Source organism: Pagrus major, chromosome 20, assembly GCF_040436345.1.
Source record: "Pagrus major chromosome 20, Pma_NU_1.0".
Taxonomy (NCBI): Eukaryota; Metazoa; Chordata; class Actinopteri; order Spariformes; family Sparidae; genus Pagrus; species Pagrus major.
Window position 1 is genome coordinate 5,483,950 of NC_133234.1, and position 19,238 is coordinate 5,503,187.

Below are 19,238 nucleotides of genomic sequence, written 5' to 3' on the forward strand. Positions count from 1 at the left end.
AGGACAGCTCCGACCCGGCCCTGCTGGCAACAAGAACATGCATTGTGAAATGGACTTCCAGGTCAGAGGCCCGCTGCACCTCATTCCTCACTCCACAAAGTCCAAACCAAAGACAGCCTGCACAACTTTCCAAAGTGTGCATGAAACCAAGGGAGAGAGAGAGATGCAGGACCCCATGGCAGCAAAGGACAGCTGGAGAATCGATGCAACACCTCCTCCCTCCTCATCCTCATCAGACATAACGTCCCCTTCTACTGCAGCCTCGTTAGGTGTACAAACTTTCCAAGGGTTGAATAATGTGGTTGATGGTTTACAGGTTCAACAAGTGTAGACTAGGATAAGAAAACACTAAGCCCAAACTTAGATCTTTTGGGTTACTCTCAGTACTCTCTGCTTTGAACAATGCAAACACAGTCTGTTTTAATGTTCCTCCATTCACGTCCTATTATGTTGCTGAACACGGCTCTATTCACACCTGGTCCAACCCCTGAACCTCTTTGTCTTTGTATAATGTCTTGGAGCCATACTTTAGTTTATGTGCTGTCTCTGTCATGTCTTGTAGTAAATAAATGTTTGACTATAAAGTCGTTGTTTGTGGTCACTGAATGCATGATTTTGTTAATGCTAGACATAACACAATGAATTACAATGAATTATTTCCCTTGAATTAATATGTGTGTTGATAGACCCACTCTTACCTGATCAGGAAGGTTCCACTGTGTTATTGTACTGACTATGACGTCATCTCGCTGGTTGAGAGACTAACAATAGTCTGCATAATAACCTTTATTAAAGCCATATTAATACAAATATTTTGAGCTATAATTATAATCTTACACCATGGTGTCTCAAAATCTACAGTGACACATGGTGGTGGAAATATTCAAGTCTGTTGAATGTTTTGCCTCCTCTGGAGTTGGAAACCTGCCCAGAATTGACTCCACCCTGCACAAGAAGCACCACTCCATCCTTCAGAGACATGCTCCACCCTCTGGTTCGATCTTTGTGGAGAAGGATTCATACTGCAGCAGGATAACGAGCCCAAACATACATTAAAGCTTTGACAGAACTACTTGAAGACCAAAGTCGACCAAGGAGTTCCGACTGTCGTGGACTTTCCTCCACAGTCACCTGACCTCAGCCCCATTTTTATTTATTTACTTGGAGCATCAGTAAAAAAAAAAGGTTAATGTCTTTAAAACGTATAAAAGTTAAAAAAAAAAAAAAAAAAAAAAAACTGAATGGGGTCACCATTATCTTTGAAGAGCAGAACCAACCTCATGTCTAGGTCATTGTTTTCTTTCACAAGGAAATCATAGAATACTCTGAGTGTTTTTCATTACTTTTCACACATGTTCTGAGCACACATCTGTATTTGAGTCACTCTGGTAAATATTATCAGTGTCTGACAGGTAAAAAGAAAGAACCAGGGACAGTTAGTGGTTGGACGTTGGACATTGGACAGAATAGACTGAGAAAGAATAAACCTTAACTTACAGCCTGAACCTCTTCTGGTTCATGTAGTGCAGTCGCCACCTGCTGGTCCTTTGAAAGTACTGTATATCCAATTTGTTGTTGTGGTGCATGATCTTTTAAGTTTGGCATCATTATATAGTTTTTCACAAGTCTTGCATGAGAGGTTGAGATCATTATGGGATTTTGTTGTAGGGGTTAAGTGACTCTGTAGTCTCATACAGTGTGGTAAGTGGGGCTCATTGTTTAAACAAACTATGATTTTCAAACATCATTTCTGGTCATTCAAGGCCAGGATTACAGCTGGTGAATGAAGAGGTCTTGTTGATAAATCGCTATTTCCTCCCTTATAGCCAAGATATGATCCATTACTGTCACAGTTCTGTGCAAGTTAGCCTAAACCTTAAATCTTAAATCTTAAAGGGATGCCCAAAGTGTGGCTCACCATAAGGTTCAGTTTGGCAGGCTAGAATTGATTTGTTTTTTGTTTTTTTAGAGAAAATACAAAGTAATAATTCACTGTTTATGCTGTTTTATTTTGGTAATATATATATGCTCTTGTATATGTAGGATCTCTCATTATTAATTGGTGCAGGTGCAAGTGTAGTCTAAAAAAATGTAACCAAATATATTTAAAATACTGTGAACACATACACACAATATGAGTATAAATATGTGAGCACTGGATAATCATTTCAACAATGGGTTAAGAAGGGTTCAGAATTATTTGCAGCAATCTCTCTATCTTTTTCAAACACACACACAACACATAAAACACACACACACACCATATTATATTACTGCTTTAAACTAATAAAGGTATACAACCTGTCCACTGTTTCTGGGTAGATAAGGGCTGAGCCATATAAAGGTGTATCCACTCGTATGTCACAATACAGTCTCATAATTGGCTCAGGGTACGTCTCAGGTACAGTACTGCAGTCAGATGAATAAGATCTTCTTTTAGGACACTGAGGTTGTAGTGGCAAGATTTAAATTATTAAATTGTAGGGAAGCCGAAGCCAAAACAGCTGAAAAAAGTCTAAATAAACTGGAATGACTAAATCTTCAGGCATGCTGCTGCTTTGCCTTGCTGTCCTCAGCCTCATAGCAAGCTCTCCCTGTGCTGCTGCCCCACCACGGGACTCTGTTTCTGAGCTGCAGTTAGTTTCCACATCGTCCACCAGAAACAAGCTACTGCTCATCTCTTTTGACGGCTTCCGCTGGGACTATGACCGAGATGTTGAAACCCCCAATCTGGATAAGATGGCCCAGGATGGGGTGAAGGCAGCCTATGTTACCCCACCCTTCCTCACCATTACCAGCCCTTCTCACTTCACAATGCTGACAGGTAAAAACAGTTGAGCCTTTATATTTTAAACAGCAAAATGGCAGCATTCACATTTATCTCTCACAGCTTTTCAAATGGATCGGACTTTGGTTTATAGTGTATGCATAATAACTGATGTCATAAATACCATGGATGCACAAAATGGATGTATTTCAATTAGACTACAAATACATATTATATTTTGTTGGTAGTCACTTTGGTCGTTGGGTTACATTTAGAAAACTTCCTGCAGTTTTCAAATGCCTGTTGAATAGGCAATAATGTAGACGGAGGTGGAGCACATTTTAGGTGACTTACAAGATTTGCTGTGTTAAAACTCAGACTTTTTTCCTCGTCTTTGAACCTTTGCAGAATATGTATTGCAAATTGCAATAGTGTTGTCTTTTTCTGAAACTTTAAAAAATGTCCATGTGGGCAACAACCTCTTTAAACTGCCTGCTTGTCATTCTACTCCACCTTCCCCTCGTCTTCCTCATCTTTTCTGTGTTAGTGGTGGATAGAAAATCAACTTTTAAGCGGTATAGAGCCACCTACTGTATCAGGGGAATTATGAGCTATAATTTCATTATCAAAATATGAAATAACAACTAAAATTCATTAAGATAAATTATCGTTCCAATAAAGTGCTCACAAGCATGTGTTTGGTTAGGCATGAGTGGTTGTAATATTTCAAGCACTGATGTGCAGGCAGTGTGTGATTTTTCTTCCTGTGGCACAGTACATTTGAAACAGGATCCTTTGTGTTCCAAAACATTGCTTAGATAGAAAGAAATTACATGAGGTGAGAGTTTTGATAATTGTTTTAATTTAATAATCAATTTAATCATTTTTTTTTTCCTTTTTCTTTTTGGTGACTGCTGCAGCTCCAGCTGGGCTGAATTGCCCTGATGATGTCATGCTCAGTCTGCTTTCAGTTGGTTGACCATAACAGCTTCAGGTAGTAGGGCCACAGTGTGTACCATCCTCCTGATGAGGTTGCAGACTGCCAAGATGGCTTCGCAAAATCATGTAACCACATGATTTTGCAAATCCAGCTGCATCGCAAAGTAAACATCTTATGACCAGGCCCTAACCAGCAATCACTCTTCCATAGGTTGGCTGGGCCTACTTTCCATGGCAGGACAAAAGAATCAGTGATTAGGAAGGATCACAGTGTTCATCTTTGTTGACAGAAAACAGTATAGGTTGTTGGGGGACGACATCCCTAGCCACACCCTGTACTTTCAAGCGTGTTGAAGAACCTACAGTTCAAGCGAAAAGCATGAAAGGCCTTCTTTAGAGCCAATATTTGGAAATGCAAATTGCAATGAAAATGTTTTTATTTTTTCATTGTTTGCAAAATGAAAACTTTGCGCAGTGTGGAAGCAGTGGGATATCTTCCACGAGATAAAGGTAGCAACTCTTACTATGTTATCTGCATTGTGTATTATATAACTTAAATTATGTTTAATTTCCAACTAAGATGTATGTCTTTTACCATTACAAGCTCATTGCATCAATTTTAAGTTTTTAATGGACTCAAAAGAACTAGACAGAAAATAGACACAAAACATTGTATACAATTTCTAACCCTTCTATTATCGGTGCCCATAGAAGCAGTCAAAAGAAACAAAATGGACTGTTTTAGATGGTTAGACTGTGATGTTGAATTTGGAAATGTCTGACACTGCAGGACTGCCATGATGCTTTAAAGGTTGGGGACAACATATTTGCATGGTGTCAAACACTTTGTTGTGCATAGTAGCTGGATTGTGTTGATTCTTTTAGAAAACAATCAACACAAGAGTCTAATGTATCACATCGATACATATATTGCACGTTCACATCCAGTATCTATATCCAGTATTATCAGTCCATGAATCTTATATAATGTCGGTGGCCCACAGGTCAAACAGATAAAAGTTTGCATTTAAACCTGTACCACTTTCTTTACCTGTTTTTTTGTTGTTGTTGTTTTTTCTTTCATCAGGACGTTATGTCGAGAATCATGGAGTAATCCACAACATATGGTTCAACACGACCACTCAGGAGAAGAAGCAGTACTACCAGGCTCAGTTTGTTGATTCATACTGGGACAATGGCAGCTTACCCATCTGGATAACAGCACAGAGACAGGTTCTTTAGATACATCTTTCTGTTTGTCTACCTCACACATTTCCTGTGTTATCTTGCTATAGTTTTTTTAAATCCATGAATATTTTTTTTCATTTTATTCTAGGGTTTAAAAACAGGTTCTCTACATTTCCCTGGCACAGCAGCCACCTACAGACAAGAGGCTGTGATGGTTAGCCAAGTGGAACCTCCTTTCTATGACCATTCAAACGAGACAGATTGGAAGCTGAACATTGACAAGGTGATTGGAGAGTGGTTCCACAAAGAGGACCTGGACTTTGTCTCACTGTACTTTGGAGAACCAGATTTGGCAGGACATGAATATGGACCAGATTCCCCAGAACGCCGAAAGATGGTCCAGCAAGTGGACCGTACTGTGGGCTACATCCGAAACAAGATCCAAGACCATGGCCTAACTGACAGGCTCAACATTATCATCACTGCCGACCACGGGATGAGGACAGTTCTACGGGGTGGACAAGTTGAGGAGATCATCCTCTCTAAGATTCCTGGCTTCAGCTTCAAGGATATCCAGTTCCAGCTGTTGGATTATGGTCCTGTTGGCATGCTGCTTCCTAAAGAGGGGATGCTGGAGAAAGTCTACAAGGTTCTGAAAGGAAGCCATCCTCACCTTCATGTGTATAAAAAGGAGAGGATGCCACATAGACTGCACTACAGTAACCATCCTCGAATCCTGCCCCTCATCCTCATCGCTGACCCTGGATACATTGTCAATGGGGTGAGGGAATGCACAGTTTGCTGCATGTAGCTCACATTCCGTGTGGTGAGAGTTCAGGAAGTGTATTTGAATTGTGAGGAACTCTGTGTGTACCCATAACTACTTAAAGCCTTTCTGTGGAGGATTTAAAAAATGCTGTACTTTGTGTTACAGTAGTATTAAGAATGTGCACCTGTTACTATGCGTTGATGCACCATTGGGTGCTCTTTCCCTGCATCTAATTTAAAAAGTACTATATCATCATGTTGGTGCTAGTCATCTAAGACACTTACACTTGAGAAGCCTGGCTTGAAATATTTGTTACTTGTCACTTCATATCTCTGACCCTTAGTTGATTTATATTCTATCAAACAATAGCAATAAAACCCAAAAATATTTTATGACTGTTTCTCATAATACATCTGATTTCTGTGTATTGTGTAGTTCTTCCCTATGAATTTCAACAAAGGAGAGCATGGCTTTGATAATGAAGACATGGACATGAAAGCCTTCTTCAGGGCCGTGGGGCCGGACTTCGAGAAAAACATGTTGGCAGATCCCTTTGACCTGGTCAACGTGTATCCACTGATGTGCCATCTACTGGGGATAAACCCAGAGATCAATGATGGACACCTGAAGCATACCAAACACATGCTGGTTTCCAGTAAGTATATGTACTTGTCCCAATAATTTAGTGATTGGCAATTTACAATACATAGAATGCTGTTCTCAAACGGTACAATGAAACACAACTTCATTCTAATTTACCAACTTATCTGTTAACTTAGTATCATACAACAAGGCAGCATAATGAAATGAAAGTTTATAGTTCCTTCATATATGTGTCTTGCTACACAGACATGGAACATCTATACAGGAATTTTTATACAGTTACACTTAAAGTTTAACATCAGGTAAACTGCTTCATCCGGGATATTGAGGTGAACATAGGTCGCAGCATAAGTAGGAAGTAAACCCGGAAGCTAGAAGACTTTTTCGGCTTATGGTCTTGAAATTTGTGTTTGGTCTGAAGACTGGCCGTGTTCACTTGGAGCCCGGTACAGTTTGCTGCTGTTAGCAGTAACTTTAGCAACAAGTAAGCCATCTGTTCATCAGGAAACTGGTAAATCAAAAGTCAAAGTCAAAGTGGATGTGATCTTAAAATCTGTAAAAGGGCATTTTTAATTTCAGCTCAACTTTAATCTTATCTATCTTGTGTCTATAAAAACCAAAGGTAACATTTATTACAGGACTCCTTATTTCCAGGACTTCAGCCCTGACATCACACTGGCTGTATTACATTATCTCACAGCTGTAAAGGTATATCTTATCAGTCTGTAGAAGGTTATTGATATCTGGACTTTGAAGCAAATGTATTAAGCCGAAGTAATTTAATGTAGGTGTTCCTGCCTGCTACTTGCTTGCTTGGCCAATTTTGCTATCTTATCTGTTTGTATGCACATTTTCTGTTCCAGCCAATCCAGAGAACTATCAGATGGAAGTGCTGATTGGCCTGTCAGCCTTGGTTGGTGTTCTTGTGCTTGTGTTCATCATTGCCATATCCTGCAACATGTCGAAAGGGACCAGGGCGTAATGAAACTGGACATCTTTTATCAAATTTGGGAACATTTTACTATTACCTGAGAATGCGTACTGTAGGGGGAGAAAGATTCATCTACAATTTAATTTGTCAAAATGAATGATGCAGGGTATAGCTTCTCATGGCTGCTTTATAACCAAATATAGTTGTGAAATAAATTCCTTTATTTAAACTATCTGGAAACCTTCAACCTGCTGACTATTTTTGATTCGTCACTGCTGTGGCTCAAGCTGATTCTGGTTCAAAACAACACCAACAAAGAATTCTGCAACTTACAGAGTGGAAGAAAACCAATTTACTTTGAATTAACTTGTGTTTTTAGTTGGGCAGTGTTAGTGTCTAGCAGCTTCCATCACTTCCATCACATCAGTTTTATGTTTTATATGAGCTTCAGCTAATTAACGTAGACTGCTCTGTGCTGATACATGTAAGCGTCTATCTGTTGTGATGTGAGAAAATAAACAAGTGAAATGTGAGTATTTTGCCCTGCCTGACTTGGTAATTTAAGATGTGCTGTCCTTTATTGGTTCTTGTGTATATATGTATGTATATAATAAACTGTATTCTTTAAATAAAGATCATTATCAACATATTGTGAAGAAATGGCTGGTCTTCAAACTGACCTTCGCTGGTCTAAGACACAGTGTTCAGTCCCAGTCTGGTGTCCAGCTGTGTTCACTGGGAGGCTGACTCACCCCAGGGTCATTACATCTGATGTTAATAATTATCTGATGTGCACAGCCTAATACTGCTACAGTTAACATTTTGAGTTCCACAACACTCCTGTTGTAATGTGTTATCTCTCTGTATATAATAATAATAATAATAATAATACATTTTATTTGTACAGCGCTTTTAAAAAATCTCAAAGACACTTTACAAGAATAGAATACATACAAGAATACATAAAATCAAGTATATATATAAATATATATAAATGTGTTAGGCGATTTATTGTTTTTCAGTTAGGCTGGCTGTCCTTTTCCTTAAACAAACAAATATACAGCTTCATTTGAAGGAGTACATTTATTGTAAGGAACAAAACATTTCCTGGGAACAAGCCTACTGTAAACGATAATATGTTATATACAGTCGACCTAAAAATTAAAATTTTTTTAAAAAAGCATTAACATGGCAAATGTACATTTTATCAACGTGATATCCGCTACGCCAATAATTTCCAACTCTTTTGATACCAATATATGCACACATTTTTTTCAACCTTATTTCAAAGAACATCAAGTCTCATACTCACATCCTGCTTCATCAGGCTGTATTCTCTTCACTGCAGTTTTACTCGCCTGTTGCTGTGTTTTCTGGCAAACACATCCACAAAATCATCTAGATTTATGGCCCTAGCCCTTCTCGGCTCTACACTTAACACTCCTAAATTGCTCATCAGTCATAGTATTTCTCAAGACAGTCTTGATTAACTTTAGCACAGAGAAACTGTGCATATGATGCAGTGCTCACAGGTAATGCAAGTGCAATCTTGCACAGTTTAAACATCTGGTGGAACACCTCCCTATAGATCCTCAGTGCTGCAGTTGTATTGTGAGGCAAATGGAAACATGGATGTTGCATTGCTCTGCAAGGGTCTCAGTACTGTCCCAAGCGTCATTTAAGAGAGAGTCCTCTCTATAGCTGTCCAATGTGTCAACAAGAGAGTCAACAAGTGTAACCAAACTGAGCTTTGGGGACTGTAAAATATCTGACAGATATTTTATCTCACCAAAAACACTGGTGAATGTTGCAAGGAGGCCAACAAACTTGAGATCTATTTGGTCTATTAGACCTCGTGCCTCTACAGCTCTGTCACCATTTCTCTCTTCAGATATCTCTTTCAGTAGACGTATGATGGCTGGCAGTCTGTCCCTCACTGTCTTGTAAGCATTGTACCTACACGTCCACTGTGTCTCTGTCAGCCTTTGTAACTCTCTCAGGGCCCCTGAAACATCTCCGTCTGTACCTCAAGACATCTTTGGTGCTCATATGACCCTGACACAAAGACATACAGTTTCTGCAAAAGAGAGAAGAAACAATAGGCTTCAGGGATGCATTTCACCCTGTCAACTAATACTAAATTTAAGCAATGTGCATTGCAGTGAACATAAAATGCTAATGGGGCCTCTGATTTAATGTGTGCTTGCACACCTGTGGTCTTTCCACTCATGACTCTCATCTCATCCATCATATGCTTGCCCTACTAGGTGGTTTCTGTAGTCAAGACCATACTTCTGCAATATTTGTACAATTTTCTGTGAAAGTGCTGCAGCATCCAGGTGCTGTGCTGCTCCAAGGCGAGGAAGCTTTCACATACTGACCCATTGTAATAGTAGCCAACTGCAACGACATTCCGTTCTGATCTGCACTGTAAGGTGTAATTTGAATAACAAATAAAAGAAGTCTAAGTCTAAGTATTGAATAACGAAGGACATCTGTTCCTTCTTGCTTATGTCTCTGGTCTCATCAGCCAAAAATGTTGTAGGCCTCACTTTGAGCAAATTCGTGCTTGGCGAGCAGTTCCATAATAAAGAGGAAATTTCCTTTATTTCCTTTTCCTTTCTGTGCAATGCTCTGCGTAACTGTAAGCAGCAGGGTTTCTCCAACAGTTTTAATGTACTCTCTATTTTCCCTCACTGATTTATCATATTCTGCATTTAAGGAGGCTGAGAGAGCTGAGGATGTGCTTGCAGTTGACTTTTCATATTCTGCCCATGCTAACGTAGTATTAGTATGTGCTTCAGATTTCGCATGGCCTCCCCCATCTTTGTAGGTTGCCGTTTTCCAATTTTTGAACCCCTCTTCAGAATACTGAGTCATCTGAGGAGGGGAGACTGAAGTGTCGGCTGGCATAACAGTAGGCAGAGTCTTTACTCTGAGAGTATTCCAGCCATGTATGCTTATTGTACCAGTCTTTAGAGAAGCGCCGTCTTCTTTCCCCTTGAAGGGTTCGAGAGAAGTACTAATCAAATCAAATCAAATCAATAAGAGTAGCTAGCCCCTCTGCATAGTAATTACCGATTACATAAAATATCAACCTATAGACAATTCTATTCAGACTATTTAAACTCAATGACCAATAAACATTAATCAGAAGGCTTTCAGTAATTATGTCATAACTTGTAACTCAATGTATAAATGCTATGACCATACATTTATCCAGATGATGTTGCTCTCTAGCCTAGCCATCCATTTCATTATAAGGGCCACACAGTCATAACTTCACCTGTTGCTTTTTTAAATTATTATTATTGTTTATTGTAATATTACTATCCTTAGGCTGATGTGACACAGAAATAAAGGAATTCTGATTCTGATAATCACAAAACATTATGAAAGGGTCATAATGTCATTAGGTCATTAGGTCTCTAATGCATTATAACTTCTAAGTGCTGTATCGTAGTCAACTGGACTTGTTTCAGTTTGTTGAAGATGTTTCACCTCTCATCCAAGAGGCTTCTTCAGTTCCAACTAACTGGAGGAGCTGCAGGCTTTTAAACTGTGTGGGAGTGTCCTTACAGAGTCGTTAAGGACACGTGTGAGCTCTGAGTTTCACAGTCGTTAGGGCCACTTGTGGGTCATTGAACCCAACATGCCTTCATGTGGGTTGCTAGGGCTAGGTGAGCCCAGGTGTGAATGGTTGTTAAGATGTGTGGGGAGAGAACTCAGTACAGCATTGTAGGTGGGTGATCAGTAATGTCTTAGGCCACCTCCTCTGTTGAAAGACGGTCATTCCAGTTTGACAAAGATGGATTCTTTTACTCCTCTTTCAAACCATCTGTCTTCTCTGGACAACATGTTTACATTGTTGTCCTCAAAGGAATGATTTTTCCCCTTTAGATGTAAGTGGACAGCAGAGTCTAGACCTGAGGAGTTGGTCGTCCTGTGTGTACAGACAAACAGCGCCCTCTGGCGGCTCCTCCTGTGTGTACAGACAAACAGCGCCCTCTGGTGACTCCTCCTGTGTGTACAGACAAACAGCGCCCTCTTGTGGCTCCTCCTGTGTGTACAGACAAACAGCGCCCTCTGGTGGCTCCTCCTGTGTGTACAGACAAACAGCGCCCTCTTGTGGCTCCTCCTGTGTAGTACCGTTCAAGAACAACAATAGCAGTGCAGTAGGAAGTAAACAGGACCTGCAGACCAACATCCACTGGAGCGATAGAACAGGCGGCAGAACGGACCTGCTGGACGAACAGCACCGTCACAATGATATTGACATGTTCACTCAGTAGTATTTGTTCTCTACATCCACCCACCGCCAGCAGACTCCACTGGGTTCCGTCCAGTAGGATTTGTCACAGATGAGACGTTATTTGTCTGCAGCCTTTATGAAGGATACCGTTCAATGCAACGAGGCCGAACAGAACTCCTGCCTGGTGCTGTCCCGGTTCGCGCAAACGGAACCGTTTGTGTCTTCGTGAATGCACCGCACAGTTTAACATTGTGGCGCAGTCTGTTTTGTGACCGCGGGTGCGAACAAAATGGAGGATAGTAATCTGTAGTAACTTTGTGTGCTCCGCTCAGACTGCAGGAAACCTGGTGTTTAAGGTAAATGAACTGTTTCATATTATATTTGTCTGATAGACAGAAAGAGACACGGGAAGAGAGAGGTTGTGTTGGAGGACAGTGTCAGTGAGAAGAGACATGTAAAGACTCACTTGGCAAAGACTCAACGGGTCTGGTACCAACATAGAACCACAGCTAGTGACAGACTGCTCACATTGTTTATGTGGACAACATAAGACAGCGTGTCGTCATGTGAGACGTCTCGCAGAAGGACAGCAGCACCGTTAAATACCACAAGGAGGACTGATGCCACAGGATGACCGACCCGGGGGAGACAGCCAGTGTTCCCGGCCCCTCCGGCCTCAGCAGCGGGGCCGGACTCAGTTTGGCACCGGGCAGAAGACTCCCAGGCCGGGTCAGGAGTCTGTCCTCCCCCAGTCCACCTGGAAGACTGACGTCCCTGAGAACCAGGGACCTGACACTGGGAGGGGGGCTCAAAAAACCAAAGGTAATAAATAGCACACCTGTGTAACAAAGCACTGACAGACTGGACACCATACACTTCATCTTAAACTCACATGATAGTAATAAAAGAAGAATAAAGCCAATAAAACAGTATGAAGATTATTCTGAACAAAGAGAAGACAGGATGATCATTACATTTTAAGGTAAATCTCCTTGTTTACATTTAGTTGTGTAACAGTGCAGACAGTCTGAAGTCCTTACAGCTGCAGGTGACAGGCACATAGAGAGGTGGAGGTGTGTGAGCATCAGAACACACAAAGTACCAAAAGTAAAAGTACTCATTATGCAGAATGGCACTTTTCAGAATAATTGATATCATTTGATTGGATTAGAATTACTGATGCACATATGTTCATCTCTTTAATGATGTTTTATTTTAATATTTCATTATCATTGTTTACATTGTGTTATTTGGTAATACTTTCTATGAAGCCTATGCCTATGATACATTATAATGCTTTATAAAAAAAAGACTTATAATATGTTATAACGTGCCAATAGGGACGTATAATAATAGTTATAACACTTTATGACAAAAATCATAAAACATTATGACCTTTTGGTCTCTAATGCATTATAACTTCTAAGTGCTGTATCATAGACAACTGGACTTGTTTCAGTTTGTTGAAGACGTTTCACCTCTCATCCAAGAGGCTTCTTCACTTCTAGCTGACTGGAGGAGCTGCAGGCTTTTAAACTATGTATGGGAGTGTCCTTACATAGTGTGGGAGTGTCCTTACAGAGTCGTTAAGCTTTGAGTTTCAGAGTCGTTAGGGCCACATCATTTTTAATATTTGTTAATTATATTTTGTATTGTTAAACTACATCTGCAAAGTAACTAGTGACTATAGTTGCCAAATAAATCTGGTGGAGTTAAATGGAAAATGTTGGACTCCACTAAATTGTGGTTAAGTAAAAGAATAAATTAGCAGAAAATGGAAGTACTCAAGTTAAGTACAAATACCTCAAAATAGTACTTAAGTACAGTGCTTGAGCAAATGTACTTAGTTACATTCCACCACTGAAATAAGGCTGTAACAGTTCTGATTGTCTGTAACTGGATTAAAATGGTAATGTGACACTGTGAGTGAACACATCTCCTGCCTTCACAGGGAGGCCAGGGGTCACAATAACACACTCTCATTTGGTTTGGTGGTCACTTTAATGTAGGTGCTACTAAGAGGGTCACAGTTAAAAACCTTATTCTGCTAGTAACTAGGAAAGAACCATAGGTATCATCACCAACATGCATAATAGTGTTATAAACCAGTAATATTGAGTCTGAAATGGTTTATAGTATTTTATATTGCAGCTTCTCCATCTTAAATCTCAACAAAGAAACTTGGTATTAACAGTGTTTTATATTTCTTTTTTTCCCAAAGAAAACCTTTGAGCCAAACGTCCACGCTGTGAGGAAAAGCAAAGATGAGTGAGTGACCGTCAGTACAATGTTTTCAGTCTTCTGTTCAATATTGAAAGCATTGCATATTTGTTGCTGTCAGTATGTAGTGTTTAATGTTTATATACATCATGTCTGATGGTTCACCAGGGTAAAGGAAGAGGTCCACGTGGCTCCAAAAAAGGAGAGAAGAGACAGGAGTGAGAGGATGAGAGAGAACAGAGGGAGGAGGAGAGAGAGGCCGAAGACCATCCAGTCTCACTCCATCTTTGAACAGGGTCCTGCCGACACTGTCCGCAAAACAGGTGCTCAGCCTCTCTTTTCTCTAACTTCAGGTCTTTTTCAGGCAGATATAAGCAACCACACGAGAGGTTTCGTTACAGATGCATGTTGTTGAACGTGTCTCTCTGTTCAGGCTGGCGTGGTGCTTCAGACCTGCATGACTCCACCTCCTCTACTGTGTGTAAACTGGTGAAGAAAGAGAGGAAGGAGTCAGAGGAGGATGAAGATGAAGATGAGATACTCGGTAAACTACAGAGGGATGATGTAAGTACTTCCTGCATGCTGCCATACCTTGAAAGACAGATTCACATAGTCTATCTTAAAACAAGACTAGGAGGAAACCTACTTTATGGCTGTACCATGTATGGTCAGTGGTAGTGTCTGTAAAGTGAATTCATGGTTATTAAATGTTCATCTGCAATTTTCTGTAATGGTCCCAGTAATATTTGTTCTTGTGGTGGTCATACTTTAAGAACAAATAGGGCCTTTATCTTATGCCTGGTGCAAAGCAGCGCACAGCGCAGTGCTGGTGTCATTGCTGGTTTCAGACTGACGTAGTTTTCTTTGTGTAAATGGCAAATGTACGTGCGCCCACCTTTGTGCCCCCGAGAGTGTTGTTCCTAAAGTGAGGTGTGGTCAGATGCATTGATGGTGCCATGCAACAAGTAGAATTAACATAAACAAATGCCACAATTTGAAGATATTACAACAACAACAACAACCAAACACACATACATGTAGGAGTATGTGCTTATCCTCTTTATACTCTCCTGAAGTACAGAAGAGTGCTCAGTTGTTTTTCTACAGAGTTGAATGAGACTGGTTTCTCTCTCATCTGCAGGCACAAAGCTGTTGTTTTGCAGAAATATAGTTTCAGCTGATTCTTCTCCACTAGAATTTCAAAATAAAGTTCTGTGGTTTTGCACTGCATTAGATTGTAATGACTGAACCATCAGTTCACCAGTGAGGTTTGATTACTATTACCACCCATAATGATAATAATCACCACCATCTCAACAATGTTTGTGAGCAATATTATCTGTTGCACCCACAGTTCATAGATGATCCAGGCCTGAGGAATGATGCTAAGTTGAAACCCATCCAGCTGCCTCTGAGTCAGTGCAGCAGCTTCACACTGATGGCCGCCGCAACATGTGAGAAAACTACCTTTGACTCCTCCTGCTGCTCCTGCTGCTCCTGTCGTACCACTAACAGTTGGCCTGAACAGATTCAAGAAATCATTTTGCAATTATTCTCACAGATATTGCGATTGTGATAGGCGTCGCAATTTTAGTGGTAATGGTAATTTTTGTATTGTACTGAAAAAAATGATCAAAATGATGATGATGATGATGTGATTTTTCTGTACCAAAGCAGCATGTTGCCATACATCTGTAAAACATGATTTTCAGGCCAGGGCAACTTTGTAGCACCACAGTGCTTCATTTAATAAATCAATTAATTTAATAGCTGTGTTTTGTGACACATAATTTTGCTGCCCTAAGTAGCTGTCACATACCAGTTAGCAGGGAGGACGCTCATGTCAAGATTACACCCATTTATTGCAGCCACAAGCGTTTCTGTTTGGCATCTGGTTTATGCAGATGAGGTGCTCTGGAACAAGTCCTAGCAAGCTTGAAACATCATATTGCTCAGCACTGTTGAATGCTGGCTGTATGAGCACCAAATGTTTATATGCACCTACTGAGAGAGGTCGTGGTCATAAGTGATTGAAACGTGTGTAAAACAAGTGACTATAAAATGACTTCCATGCCTGCCTGGACTACCACAGAGCTATAGAGAGCGGCAGGGATGGTGATGTATTTTTGTAGGAGTTTCTAAGAGTTGAATAGTTTGCAGCCTAAGTCGGCCTGTAAAGAGTCTCTGTGTTCAGTGTGACGTTTAATGTCCCAGACAACCTCTGTAGTAACCACTTGTCAGCAGATGCCTTTTTAAGACACGTAAACCCTTTATAATTCACATTGACTAACATGTTTTATGTGGGAAAGTTGCCTGCTTTAACCACATCCATCAGTCATCTAACCAAGAAAAAAACCTTTGTCTTGTAAAACAAACAGATGTACGATTTTTGTGGTTGTCATGTTGGCAGGTCCAGAGAACCCTGCTCTGTTCAGACCTCCGTCCTGTGGAGCTCCGAGTAGAGCCGGCCACAGCAGGACAGAGCTGCACAAACCTGAGCAGCCGTCCCTGGTAGAAGTGCTGCATGACCTCAGCCTGTCTGGCAGAGAGGAGCTCTTCTTCATGCAGTTACCTGACTGTATGCCCAGCAGAACGCCTGAACAGAAGGTCGACAGCGCTCATGGATCCACAGCAGATAATCCTGCCAAGAAGGAAGGCAAGCCTGAAGACAAGAGGCCTGCGCATGGACAAGCGCAAGTGAGTTAAAGAAACAGTTCACCCAAATTATTTTTTTTTCACCTCAACCACATGCTGATTGAAAGTCAAGAAGTTTTGTAGTCCACAAAACATTTCTGGAGTTTCATAGCAAGACAATGTTGCAGCATTCTCCACCAGTGACACACTAATGCAGCTACAGTGGTAGGGAAGTTTAGAACAAAGCTGTTTCAGGAACTTTTCGACATTGAAAATCACATTGTTTTAATACAGAGTTTGAACTAGCATCTGCTTGGTATGACCAGGTCATGTATCTCTGCCTCTCCTCAGGAGGCTGCAGTGAAGGACGGCTGTCCTGTGCTGTCTCAGTGCCCAGAGGGATTTTTGGGTAAACTGCAGATCAGGAAGTCAGGAAAGGTGGAGCTGAAGCTGGGTGATGTTGTCATGGACGTTTCTGAAGGAGCTGCATTTTCCTTCCTGCAGGTACTGAGTGTGTGGGGGGGGGGGGGGGGGCTGCAGTGGATTAATGGATCACTAATTAACGACTCTAACCAACTACTGATTAATCAATACTTTTTTATCTTTTATTTCGCATTGTGAAAAACAACACAAACAATATAAAAATTCATATAACTTGAAACCAAACCAAAAAGCAAACATTTTTCTAGATCCAACTTTAATTTACATCATGTCTTCTTATCACTGACCTTCCCATCACTTTTTCTGTCGCTCTTTGTTTAAAATGAGAAAGAATTGCTAACTGCAGTTTCTTCTACCTGCAAACAAAGTTAAACGGGTCACTTGTACATCACATAAATAATTACATCCTCGAAGAGAAATCCACTTGTATCATTTATTTGGGAACTGATTTCAACTGAAATTCTGAAATGTCGACTCAACTGGGAGAAGTTGGACTCCACTTTCTTAGAGGCAGCTGTTTTTTTAATAAAGTTTCATAAGAATATGCATCGCCATTTTTATCAGTGATATCATTTGAAGAATATTTCTTTTAGTGAAAAATGTTTGCAAAACAGGTGAACCATCAATCTTTTTTGGAATTGAAAGTTACTCTGTTGCTGTTCATTCAGAAGTCATCTGTTCTCCTTCCTCCTGCAGCAACTGGTGTCTGTCCGTCTCTCTGAAGGCCGGACTGGAGACATGATGGTGTTAGGAAACGTCCACCACAAACTGGTCTTATCCCCGGACTTCCAGGCTTTACTGAGACAAGCTGCAACACAGCAGCCAGGGCCCTGATCATCTCTTATCTGCTGCACAGAACCAGAACACAGAACCCCAGCATACTCTTTGACAATCTGATTGAATTCTGTAGACTTCCCGGTCTCTGCTGGGGTAAATGACAGGTAGTCTAATGTCTACTCTCCATACCTCAGCTATGAGGTTTAAAGGCAGCTATGTTAGTTAACCTCTGTAACCTGTTTTTATGTATATGATTTTGTGATTTATTTTTTTATTTGGAAAATTTGGAAAATTCCATGAAAACAGTAGTTGAAAGATTTTGTTTTTCTCTTTGGTGTAACGACACTGCCAGAACAGACACGTTTTCTTGGAAAGATGGTATCTGATCTGCAAGGATACTATATAACTTGTATATTGTTACCTGAACACTTCACAGATGGGTGACACTGAGAAGTCAGTCCTACACACACCAGCACAGCAGCTAACATTATTGTGAGCTTGAGACACCAGCAGGAGACATCATCAGTTACAGTGAGTATCCAGCCAGAGAAAGAAGACCGTGGTTGAACCGAGATAAAGGTTACAGGTTCCACCCGTGTAGAACCGCCTGTTATCATGCGAGTCCAACAGACTGAACGAGTGACTCTATTTTAACTTCTAGGTGCTTTGATAACTGAATAATGTGTTGTGTTAGTCGACTAAAAGCTGCAAAGCAAATGTACATTTCTGGACTGCTCAATAACTTACTGCACTGATGTATGGATGGATTTTTTTGTCATCTTGAAGTATAAAAAAAAAATGTTTTAATGTTCTTCTGTTCATGAAGCTGAAGTTTGGTTTTTTTTGCTACCTCAGCATCATTTATTTTTTCACACATCTGTCAAAATGTTTCATATCAGCTTCAGAGTTACTTCATATCAGCTACAAATACAGATGTCACTGAAGTTGTTACAATAAAACAGTTTTTGTATTAACTACAGACCAGATTTCCAAATGTCTATCTGTTGTCAAAGTCTCATCAGTTTTTCTTTGAAAAATGGTTAACATTACAGAAACCTCAGAGTCTTGAATGACCTCTGTATGAACTCAGATGTAACAGACTGCTCTACTTTCATTTTGCTGGACTGAAGGGCAGCATTTGATGAAGTAGATCGTTTCATCCTGATGACATGACATGAAACCAGCATTGGGTTGGTATATAAAGGTTATTTTTAAGGCTCCAGATCATATTTCCATGCTATGAGCAGCCTCAGGTCCTCAGACACAGAGCTGTTGGCTGTGTCTGTGTCTACATTATAGACGAGGGGACCTTTTAATAATTTTGATGTCTTATTTTGATATCTCATTATGTTTTAAACATTGACATTGTAGATTTTTCTGTCTGTTTTGCCGTCATTATTTTATTCCTTCATTATTTATTTACGTGTAAAGGGCTTTTTGAAATTGGTTTTGAGAGATACTATATATAAACCTTATTATTATTAGACAGTAAGTGTACTTGGGGTACACTTTGCTTTAAGTCAGTATACAAAGATATAAATGGTTTATAATATACAGTCAATGTACAGTATTTGTCAACCATTATAACTTCTATTAAAAACATTGTTACATATATTGTCACTGTGTTTTAGTCTTCCCTTATGGGTGGGAAAAGGAGAAGTTATATTTATTGACAAATACATTAATAACCACTTAAAACTGCAAAGGGGTGAGAAAT

At 40.2% G+C, this 19,238-nt stretch overlaps 2 protein-coding genes across 2 annotated transcripts; both read left to right on the plus strand.

Moving 5' to 3' along the window:
• The first annotated feature begins 2,529 nt into the window (after window positions 1-2,529).
• LOC141015934 (ectonucleotide pyrophosphatase/phosphodiesterase family member 7-like) lies at window positions 2,530-7,248 on the plus strand. The gene is made up of 5 exons (XM_073490157.1): window positions 2,530-2,824; window positions 4,794-4,939; window positions 5,043-5,675; window positions 6,099-6,318; window positions 7,130-7,248. The coding sequence occupies exons 1-5, from the start codon at window positions 2,530-2,532 to the stop codon at window positions 7,246-7,248; spliced, it is 1,413 nt and encodes a 470-aa protein (XP_073346258.1).
• A 4,143-nt stretch (window positions 7,249-11,391) lies between these two features.
• Window positions 11,392-18,500, plus strand: LOC141016051 (DNA-directed RNA polymerase III subunit RPC4). Its single transcript, XM_073490304.1, has 8 exons — window positions 11,392-12,271; window positions 13,671-13,717; window positions 13,838-13,992; window positions 14,103-14,233; window positions 15,024-15,123; window positions 16,080-16,366; window positions 16,655-16,807; window positions 17,441-18,500. Exons 1-8 carry the CDS (start codon window positions 12,080-12,082, stop codon window positions 17,576-17,578), a joined length of 1,203 nt encoding a protein of 400 aa, XP_073346405.1. The 5' UTR covers window positions 11,392-12,079; the 3' UTR covers window positions 17,579-18,500.
• The last annotated feature ends 738 nt before the right edge of the window (window positions 18,501-19,238 follow it).